The 10,862-nt window shown below is 52.0% G+C and overlaps 1 protein-coding gene across 2 annotated transcripts; it reads right to left on the bottom strand.

Moving 5' to 3' along the window:
* Positions 1-46: 46 nt before the first annotated feature.
* On the bottom strand, positions 47-8,058 carry TMEM51 (transmembrane protein 51). Of its 2 annotated transcripts, none has more exons than XM_072354377.1 (3): positions 8,015-8,058; positions 3,041-3,465; positions 47-2,550 (listed from the first exon to the last, which is right to left on the bottom strand). In XM_072354377.1, the coding sequence occupies exons 2-3, from the start codon at positions 3,379-3,381 to the stop codon at positions 2,139-2,141; spliced, it is 753 nt and encodes a 250-aa protein (XP_072210478.1). In that variant the 5' UTR covers positions 3,382-3,465; positions 8,015-8,058; the 3' UTR covers positions 47-2,138. The 2 variants fall into 2 exon arrangements, with proteins under 2 accessions (XP_072210478.1, XP_072210479.1); XM_072354378.1 differs by lacking the exon at positions 8,015-8,058 and adding an exon at positions 6,403-6,762 and having other exon boundaries at positions 1,361-2,550.
* Between the last annotated feature and the right edge of the window lie 2,804 nt (positions 8,059-10,862).

The raw sequence follows: 10,862 nt of genomic DNA, 5'->3' as shown, positions 1-10,862 counted from the left end.
CTTGTGTTTGTTTTGTTCGGGTTTCTTTTTTGTTTGGTTTTTTTTTGTCCTTTATCCAAGCAACGGGCACAACACAGCTCTGTGTCGGTGTCGGTTGCAGCTCCTTGTTTCTCCAAGGACGTTGCTTATCCCCATTATCAAAACACAGTTTGTGGTGCAGCCTACCTGGTTTGAGCATGTTTGAGTATCTAATTTTTGCTTTTTCTCTTGTTTTTCACCTCCTGCAATGGATTAACACCATCAACCACCTGCGGCCCATAAGGGCCCTCTGGCCTGTGGGTCCTCCTCCGCTGTGGAGAGGGGATTAATGGGGTTTAATTAAATGGAGATCGAAACCTGGGGTGCTGTGAGTAGGTTTGAATGCCACCATTATGGCTTGATGCATCCCCAGGGCCCTGGGCGCCATTTTGTAGGCCTCCCTTTCCCCTCCCTCCCTATCCCTGTCACCATGGCAACCAAGCCGCCATGACAGCCGCCATTAGGGGTGAAGGCCAGGCCTCCTTCCTCACACTGCTGTCCTCCTTCCCGCGTAGATCTCCTTCCACGCTTCAAGAGAGGGACGCCAATACCTCACAGCACGTGAGATTTAGACCTCAAAACAGGCAATTTTATCTCCACCAGTACCCGACAGGCCTTGGGCAGGCTGCGGAAAACACCACAAAACTCCCCTGGGGACGCGTTCCACACCCACGCCAAAACTAATGAGATTAACAAGGAGATGGTGGGTGTTGCACTCCGGTTTATGGGTGTTGCAACACCGAGTGCTGAGCCCCAAGCAACTCCATTCAACAGCACTTCCCCCCCCACAAAACAGTGACTCAACCCGCACATATATTGCATCCTCAACAACGATAAACGAGGATCTCTGTTTCACCTCCCCCAAACTTCCCTCATTCTCTTTTTTTTCCCCTGTTGTTCCATTAATTTTGCTTGAGGAAGTCCCTTATCATACGATTTGCCTGCCTGAGATCACGTCGTCATCCCCTGGGGCACAGCCAAGTGAATACGACTGCAATAGTGGGAACGGTGGGATAGAACATGAAGCAATAAATGATCACAGGTACCACCGTATGGATCTGGAGCAACATCTCATTCACATCATGTTATTTTTTAGCCATTTGTGTTCATCTCATACCTTTTACATCCCCAACCACCAAGCTAATCTCTACAGGCCACCCCTACCCCAAGAATCCTACGAGCAATAACACAGCATAGGGATGGCATGACTTTGTAAATGCTGTTGCTCAGGAGGTAGCACACGTTTGGGATGCCCAAGGAGCAGCATCCACCCTAAACCACTTGGTTTAGGTGGATTGAAGGCCAGAGCCTGCATACACAGACACACACATACACATGCACCCCACGTACAAAATATTTATTTAGAAAAGGACTGCTTGCACTGCATGGTCATGTCCTTCCACCCAGAACACCCTGAACATCTCATGGCAGTCGTACACTATGGCAGTTTCCAGCCCCAGATGGACTGTCCCTTTGATTCACAGCACAACACACAAAAGAAAGAACCACTGAGGCAAGAAATACAGTCCTCTCCTACAGGAGAACGGGCAGTGATGCCAGTAAGAAACCTCCTATGGGTAAAGCCTATAGGTCTGACAAGCTTAAGGGCTTGTTTCATTCCTCTTCGCACCAGCAAGCATGCAACCCTATAGGCACTTGGGCCAGCCCTGTGCCACTATCCCCAACCCCACTGGTGTCTGGAGTGGTGACAGCTACATCACTAACCTGACACTTTTACTTGCCTTACTCAAAAAGAAAAGACAAAAAAAAGAAAGACAGAATGTTTCCCTTTTCCTCTTGGAAAATACTTATTAAATAGCAGTTTGGTGGCTTGGAAACCCATTGCTGGGGCAAGGCACAAAGGAGAGAAGATAACGTTAGGTGGTCCTTAACTTAAAACAATGTCCGACTCTTCCAGCCTTCACGTCCTTCACAGCATTGCTATTTCCCCATGGTGTTTGACACAATGCTGTACTGGGAAGACCCAGCCTTATTTGTGCCACACTGCAGTCCCCACCACAGCAGTACCTCAGCATCCAGAGAGCATCCAACACTCCTGCACTCCACGACCAGCCCTCTCCGAGTGTTTCCAATCCTCGCAATGACCAACCCCCTTCTTTCTAAGTCAACTGTTGGCTTCCCGGTGTTTTTTCCTGGATATCCTCATACTTTGGAGGTGGGGTCAATGGTTCAATTGTGATGGGGCCGGTGCTGCTCCCATCACCGAGGTTGAGTCGGATGTCTTTGAGATGCAGCTTCTCTGACTTGATCCTCCGCACCTTGAGGGGCTTCAGGCGCTTGCTGAGACGTGAGTTGCGCCGACCTGGTGGTCGCTCGGTGCCTGGCTCTGCACTGGCTGCTCCTGGGGGCTGCGTGCCCTCATCAAGCCCTGTTAGTGATTCATAGGAGGGCAATGAGACGCTGATCCTGCGGTTCTGCTCCGGGTCGTGGGGCTCTGAGTAGCCTGAATTCATCACCTCCTCGTAGCTGGGGACGTAGTAGCGGGAGGACACGTCTTCATCCTCTTCTTGGCTGCAGGAGATAAAGCAAGAGCATCAGCCCGACTTCACTGGGGCATGGGGACAGAGAGAGGTGATAAAAACACAACCAGAAGTAAAGGACAGAATATCGGCCCTTCTACTATATACAGCAGTTTGAACAGACTGCAACGCCACCTATGTTCAGGCATCTTTCTATTGCCTTCATAGAACCATAAAGGTTGGAAAAGATCTCTCAGATCACCAGGTCCAACCCCACCGTGTTCACTGACTTCATCCCTCAGTGCCACAACTCCAGTTTTTCCTGATATCCAACCTGGATGAACATCAGGTTGGGTTTCACCCCATGAATGTGCATCCATCTGCACCCAGCTACCTGCACACCTACACTCTGCATTGCTCCTGCTTTAGCGAGTTGCTTTTCAGCGATGGGGTCCTGTGGTTGGACTGGATGTTCTTAGTGGTCACCATCAACACAGCTGGGTTAGCTTCTCCTTGAGCTCCTGCTGCCCCCCATGGCTCACCTGTCCTCCTCCTGCTGTGAAGGCTCCACAGAGGTTTGGTGCTGTATCACCCTGGGGATGTCCTCACTCTGCCTCTTCTTGTCCCGGACATTCAAGCAGAGGGATAGCAGCAGCAGCAGCAGACCTGCCCCAACCAGCACGTAGGCCACAGAAAACGTCTTGCTCTTAAAAATACCTCCACCACCGCGGTCAGGTTTGCTGCTATTCCCAGCATTGGGTTTATCAGGGTTTCCGAAGCCAGGCACGAGGTTCCACACGGCCAAGATGATGCCGAGGATGAGCATCCCCATCCCAATGGCCGTCAGTGCGTAGTGCGACCCGTTGGTACGAGATGGGGCCATTGTGTGTTGGCCAACTCACTGCATCCCCGGTGGCCTCGGGTGGCTACCATGCATGCGGTGCTCGGGCAGAGCAGATGGGCAGACCTGCAAAGAGAGAACACTGCTCTGATAGGTGCACCCTGACCCAAGCACCTGAGCTTGGAGCACTCTGGTTCAGAGCCAGCCAAGCCAATGTTGCCTATCCATCCTGGATGGGATGCCTGCATTTCCCTGGCCATACACATGGGATGTGATTGCTTTCCAAAAATAAACACGTGCAACTGCATCTCCTGGCAGCTCGCCTCAACCTCAGCACACAGCCAGGAGTGCAACCTCACGCTGCAAACTGCATGTAGGTAATGCAGCAAGGACCCCAGATTTCCATGCCATGGCCTGACAGCAGCATCCCATGGGTGCCAAAGCCAGCAATCAGCTGTGCAAACACGCCACTTTGTTTTCCTTTCTTGGCTTTGCAGGGCTTGTTTGTGCAAGGAGCCGTCCCTTGGACAGGATGCTGCTGCATGCTTTTCCCATATACGCCTTTGCTTTGCGTTGCAGCAATCTATGCTGTTGGTCCTTGGTTCATGTTTGATTGTTTAGCTTGAGAGCATGCTGGGTCGCTGGGTCACGGCTAGAAATGAGCAGCATTCCCAGAAAACAGAGCAGCTTATAGGAAAAGACACGCGAGCCAGGCAAGGAAATGGGGATCATAGAATAGCTCTGAGCTGGAAAGGACCATTAAAGGCCATCTAGTTCAATGGGGACGCAGAGCAGATTTCCTCATCTCAGTCCTCTGCACTTAATACCCCCTTTGGATGCTTCCAGAGGACTCGCTCTGCATTCAGCATAGCCCCAGCCCTGCTCCCCAGCACCCACTGTCAGAGGGTTGCCTGATAGCCCCCAAGCCCTATCCAGATCCACCATTCTGCCTCGGCAGCTCCATGCCATGCCTCGTGCTGGGGACAGCACCCACGCTGCAGGTGGCTGTAAACTCAATGACCTTTATGGGTGTGGAGCTTATTGCAATGGGGAATTGCATCACACGTCCCGCTCCTTCCTCACTTCCAGTTGCATCCGGCCCCATTCCTAGCCACACCAGTGCCATCAGGACCCAGCAACTGGGCCACTCACTCCCCTACTAACCCAGCTCCTGTCCTCAAGCATCCAGCAGAGCATCGTGCAGGCATTGAGCTCCCACCTGCAAAGCATTGCCAGGGCTTTGGGGGGGAGGAGAAATCACAGCACCACGCTGCCCTCAGCTGCAGATCTATGGGGAGGGGCAGGACGGGGAAAGGAACAGAGAGCTCATTTTGCTGGAGGAATGGAAGGTTTCCAAAAGCAATGCACCTTCCCACCATCTCCAGCCTCCCTCTGGCACCTCTCTAAGCTGCTCCGTCATTGCAGTGTTGAAAAGTTTGGCCCAGATCCCTGCCCTGCAGAGAGGGCAAATCGCATTAACCCACGCGGCAACGTCCGTGTCTCTCTCACCATCTAATTATCTCTACTTTAGGCTTATCAGAGCGCGCTGCCGTAGCCATAGCCCCACTGCTGTGACGTCAATGGTTGGAGAAGAGGTCTGGAAAAAGCAGCGCAGCCTCGGTGAAAAGGGAACTCGGCAGCATAGGGAAAGCTGCAGCAGCTCCAGGAAAGCACCAAACCAAAGCCTCCCTACAGCCAGAAATGCACCTCCAGTTTGGCAGTGCCCACAGACATCCATCCATCCATCCATCCATCCATCCATCCATCCATCCATCCATCCATCCATCCATCCATCCATCCATCCATCCATCCATCCATCCACTGCCATCGTGAGCCACCACGTGCAACTGGTCCGTACTCAACCAGTCCGTACTCACCGCCCTCACCTCTCTGCTCCCACCTCAGTGCTGATATGGGGACATGCCCTGTAGTGCCCAACTCTGTGCCCAGAGCTCCTGCCTTCCCCACAGCCAGCTCCCGCCCCACAACCAGCCCCACAACCAGCAGCCCCAGCCACCTTTGTCCCCAACCCACGCACACCTGCGGTCTTGTGCTCACTGCTGTCAATGATTTACACCAGGAACTCCGAATCATTAAACCAGAACGGCTCTGTGTGCTCTCAGCTCCTTCCCTTGCTAGGAACCACGGCAGTCCCTGCTGCTCCCCATAACCAATCCGCTGCGTCCCCTTCCTGCTCCTACCACCAGGTTGCAGCTCCAAGCCCGACTCAAGGTGAAATCCAGGGTTTTCCACTCCCTGGATGAGGTCAGAGTGGATGCACAGCTCATCCCATTGGGGCCGGCCACCAGCAGCATGCCCAGGTCATGACACATGGGACCATTTTCACCTTGCAGGCATATGAGCTCAGCAAGGGATGACACACACACACACAGCTGATGACCAACGTGGTCCTGGGGCTGGTGGTGGCTCAGCATCTGCCTCTGACAACTTTCAGTATCGTAGAAACATAGAATCATAGAACGGTTGGGTTGGAAGGGATCTTAAAGATCAAGGACCCATAGAATGGCTTCGGTTGGAAGATTATACACCCATAGAATGGCTTGGGTTGGAAGATCATAGAACCAATTTGGGTTGGAAGGGACCCCGAAGCCCATCCAGCCCCAACCCCTGCCATGGGCTGGTTGTTCCCCATCAGATTAAGTCGCCCAAACCCCATTCAGCTCTGGGGCTCTTGGGCACCTCCAGGGATGGGGCACCCACAGCTCTCTGGTATTCTGCCCACACCCTGAACCCTGAGGCTCCCCACACCGCGGGTAACTCCTCCCTGCACCTCCCCAGCCCCAGGAACAGGCAGGCTGATGTCAGCTCCAAGGCAGCTGCCTTCATCTCCATGTCTGCACCCACGGAACCTTCTCATTAAACCATTTCTCCTTCTAATTCATGAGCTCAGCCCATCCCCGCAACCCTCCCCTCCATAAAGCCCAGCAGACAGCGGGATTCAGCCACCCCATAACCCAGAAGGGTGGGAAACACCCACAGCTCTCCCTGCCGTGGGTTTCTCCAGACCCACATTGGCTTTGGCCAACCTCCATTGCCACTCACCGGTGGAACGCAGCAAGACAGAGGGGACAGGCTGTCGGGTTTTCCTCCTGCCGGCAGCGATTGGCACTAATTGCTCCCTTCGTTCCAGAGAGGCACTTTCAGAGTGATTTCCTATGCAGGTATTTGGCTCACCCACCCTTCCCTGCAGCGCTTCCCCAGGAGGTGCCAACAGCGAAGCTTTGCCTCTTCCTGCAAAACCAGGCTCTGCTTTCTGCTCCCAACCCCTCTGCAATCTCAGAGTCCCCTTCGATTTGGATTTAAAGGGAATAAAAGCACCAGCGGAGCAAACCAGACTGTACACTTCCCTTCCACAGAGGATTGCCCACAAGCTTTGCCCTTCCGTCACGTTTCGGTTCCGGGCTGGTTCAGAACCAATAGCAATCACAGCCAGAAAAGCCTGAGCTAAACAAACCAGGCTGGGGAACTCCCAGCACCCTGACCTGCTCTCTTCCTGCTGTGCATTGCATTGTATTCACTACCTTTGGTTCGCCGGGTTGACTTTTTATTTCCTGATTCTGACTTTTCACGCCGTGGATACAAGAATTAAAGGCAACACGTGGGCTCTGCTCTGCCAGCTGAGATATCCAGCCCATCTCTAACAGCAAACCCTCTTCTGGAACCCACTGCACCATCCGGATACCTCTCAGATGCCACCTGGACACCACCTGGACACCATATGGACACTATCTGGATACCAACCAGCCATGAAACTCACCAGGATGAAGATGTGCATTTGGGATTGGGTGCCCACCCCTAAGCAAAGCACACAGACCGGCCCTATAGAGCCACCTCAAGCTTTGTTTGCTCTCCAAACACTGCGCCTCCAGCAGCTGCTTTGTGCTCCAACCCCAAAGCACCATTGGGTTGGATATAGGGTTAGCCATTCCCCATCCCTTCCTGCATTCAGAACATCCACCTCCGGTGCTGCAGGGTGACAATGTGCACCAAGCCTCATCTCTGCCCCACATCTCCACCTCATATCTCCATACATCCCCATGGCATTGTGCCCCCTATCTCTGCCCCACATCTCCTGTGTGGCATTGTGCTCCTGCAGGCCATATTCCCCCACAATGCCAAATCACCCCATTTCCCAATGTCCCCATGTCCCTCTGCCCCCTATCTCTGCCCTACATCTCTGCCCCACATTACCATCTCCTGCTCAGCGCTGTGCTCCTGCAGGCTGTGATCCCATAACCTCATATAACCCCACATGACCCTACTCCCCCATCTCTGCCCCACATCCATTTGTACCCCCCATACATCCATTCCTGCCCCACAGATCACATTCTCCTGCTCGGTGCTGCGCTCCTGCAGGCTGCATCCCCATACGTCCTCATAACCCAATGTCCCCATATTGCCCCCATATCCCTCCATATCCTCATACCACTCCATACCCCCAAGTCCCACCTGTACCCCATACATTACTTTCTCCTGCTCTTTGTGCTTCCCAATGCTGGCAAGCAGGACAACACCCACTCCCATCCCAACCCGGCGCCAACCCTTGTCCCAATCTCATCCCATCCCGGAGCCATAACGCTGTCCCAGCCCTATCCCGGCCCCATAAGACCCCACTCCCCTCCCGGCCCCACGCAGCCCCCGGGTCGCCACGCACCTCCCGACAGCGGCAGCGGCGTGGAACCTCCCCGGGGCGGTGCTGTGATGCCGGGGCCGGGCTGGGAGCGTTGCGCTCCGGCTGCAGCTCCGGCTCCGCCCGCTCCGGGCTCCCCCTCCACTTCCCTTTCCCACGGGCTCGGGGCACTATCCATTATTATTTCCTATTAGTTCCCATATTTTCTCCTCTATTTCCCATAATTTCCATTAATTTACCATTATTTCTCCTTTATTTCCCACTTTTTCCTATTATTCCTCCATCCGTTCCCATTTTTTCCCCATTATATCTCCATTATTTCCCATAATTTCCTATTATTACCTACCATTTCCCATTATTTCTCCATATTTCCCCATTATTTCCCCCTATTCCCAATATTTCTCTATTATTATCCACTATTTCTCCATTATTTCTCATTATTTATTATTTCCCACCATTCTTTCCCATTATTTCTCCATTATTACCCATTATTTCCCATTATTCCCCATTATTCCCCATTATTTCCCCATAATTCCCCATTATTTCTCAGTTTCCAATTATTTCTCAATTATTTCCCATTATTTCTCATTTTTCCCTATTTCTCCCCTATATTTCCTCATTATTTCTAATTTAGTTTCCATTATTATCCCATATTTCCCCATCCCATTATTACCCCTTATTTCCCATTATTTCTCCATCATTTCCCATTATTACCCCTTATTTCTCATTATTTCCCACAATTTACCCATTTTCCCCTCACTTTCCCCCCACGATAACCCATAATTTCCTATTATCTTCCCATACTTCCCCATTATTTCCCATTACTACCCACTATTTCCCATTATTTCTCCATTATTTCCCATTATTACCCACCATTTCTCATTATTTCCCCATTATTTCCCATAATTTATCCAATTTTCCCATTTCCCCCCATGATTACCCACAACTTCCCATTATCTTCCCATATTTCCCCATTATTCCCCATTATCATCCACTATTTCTCACCATTTCTCCCTTATTCCCCATATTTCCCCTATATTTCCCCATTACATCCCATAATTTCTCCATCATTTCCCCATCCCCTCCATTGAGTCACATGGGATTTTCCACTGTCTCCCCTTGGAGGCAGAGCAAGCTTTGCCCTTCCTCCTCTCACCCAACCCATTGTGCAATGAACCCAGAGCTGCTCCGTAGTGCCTTGTGATCCCCAACACATAGAGATGTCCTGCCCTTTATACACCTCACTTTGCATTTTCAGGCTCCCCCAATCCCACATAGACACATATGGGACTTTTACCCATAGATTTCTCCTTTCTTCTGCAAGAAAACAGAACTCAACCCGACTCCATTCCCTTTGGGGCTTAGGGCTCATTCCATAGCTCTAGGTCCTCCTAGATGGTCCAACCCCAACGCCAACCCCATACCCAACGCCAACCCCATACCCAACGCCAACCCCATACCCAACGCCAATCCCATACCCAACGCCAACCCCATACCCAACACCAGCCCCATACCCAACACCAGCCCCATACCCAACACCAGCCCCATACCCAACACCAGCCCCATACCCAACACCATCACTGCAGCCCACGGAGGGCCTTTGGAAGGAGAGGAGTTGGGTTTAGGTTGAGCCGAGTCCCCAGCCCGCATGTATCTGAGTGAGGAGGGCTGTATTATAGGGTCAGTTCAGGAATAGGACGCACCTCTGTGCTTCTTTGGGTTCTCCACGGATCGCTCAGCGCTGCGGCGGTGATAAATCCCGGCTGCGTGCTCCCTCCTCTGTCCATAGGGTGTAGCAGCAACCCGAGTACAGCTGAGCCCTTCTGGGGCTGGGGGATGCTCGGTGGGGACACAAGAGGGTGCAGTGGGGATGTAGAGGGGATGGAATGGGGATACAGCAGGGATGGAACGGGGATACAGCAGGGATGGAATGGGGATACAGCAAGGATGGAATGGGGATACAGCAGGGATAGAATAAGGATGCAGCAGGGATGGAATGGGGATACAGCAGGGATGCAGCAGGGATGCAGGTGGGATAGAATGGGGATACAGCAGGGATACAGAAGAGATGAAGTAGGGATGCACTGGAGATGCAGCACGGATGTAATGGGGATGCAGATGGGATGCAGTGGGGTTGAAATGGGGATGCAGCAGGGATATACACGGACCAGTTAGCAACAAGCAGCCTTAAAAACAGGAACAACCTACAGGTCAACCATAGATTTCAGGTCACATTCTCTAAATAGGTTTCCAAGTGTAGTTTCCTTCAGCTTTGGCAGCTGTTCCCATATGGCACAATGTGGCATGGGCAAATATTTGCCACCAACCTCAGCCACGGGCTGCGCCGGGCTTATCTCACTATACTCACACCTCAATGCCATGTTTTATTCCCATTAATACTCCATCATAGTGCTAATTAACAGGGCTGCACTGCCAGCTGGCAGCTGGTGTTTCCCTTCCCATTGCTCACAATGCTCCTGCTCTGTTCCATGCATGGCACTATGGCCTTTGGATGTGTAAAATATCAAACGTTCATCCTATTTTGTTGTATGGCTGTTCTGTGTTATCCATGGTTGCCTTGGCATCCTCCAGTTCGAAAAGCCAACCTTAACCTGTTGGGAAATGGGCAGAACCAAACTATGCACAACCTGACCCCGAGATATGGGGTAGAAAACCAAGCACATGGGAATGCATTGTAATGCTGTGCTGCCCTATGGGAGAAAAAATGAATTCTTACCTGTTTTCTGCAGGGTGTCCTCAGACTGGCACTGGGTTGCTCCATGCACGATAGGAACATCCTGCCCTACACCCTTCCCATGCCCATCCCATGGTGGACTCCATTCCTGGCATCACATCCATGGATGTGGGATAA

Source organism: Excalfactoria chinensis, chromosome 20 (genome assembly GCF_039878825.1).
Source record: "Excalfactoria chinensis isolate bCotChi1 chromosome 20, bCotChi1.hap2, whole genome shotgun sequence".
Lineage (NCBI taxonomy): Eukaryota > Metazoa > Chordata > Aves > Galliformes > Phasianidae > Excalfactoria > Excalfactoria chinensis.
This window is presented reverse-complemented; position numbering and strand designations above follow the sequence as displayed.

Bases quoted from the DNA above. Each gene is read 5' to 3' on its own strand.
- TMEM51 (XM_072354377.1), bottom strand. From the start codon at position 3,381: ATGGCCCCATCTCGTACCAACGGGTCGCACTACGCACTGACGGCCATT. The intron at 2,551-3,040 runs GTGAGCCATGGG...TATCTCCTGCAG, and splicing joins TCACAGCAGGAGGAGGACAG to CCAAGAAGAGGATGAAGACG.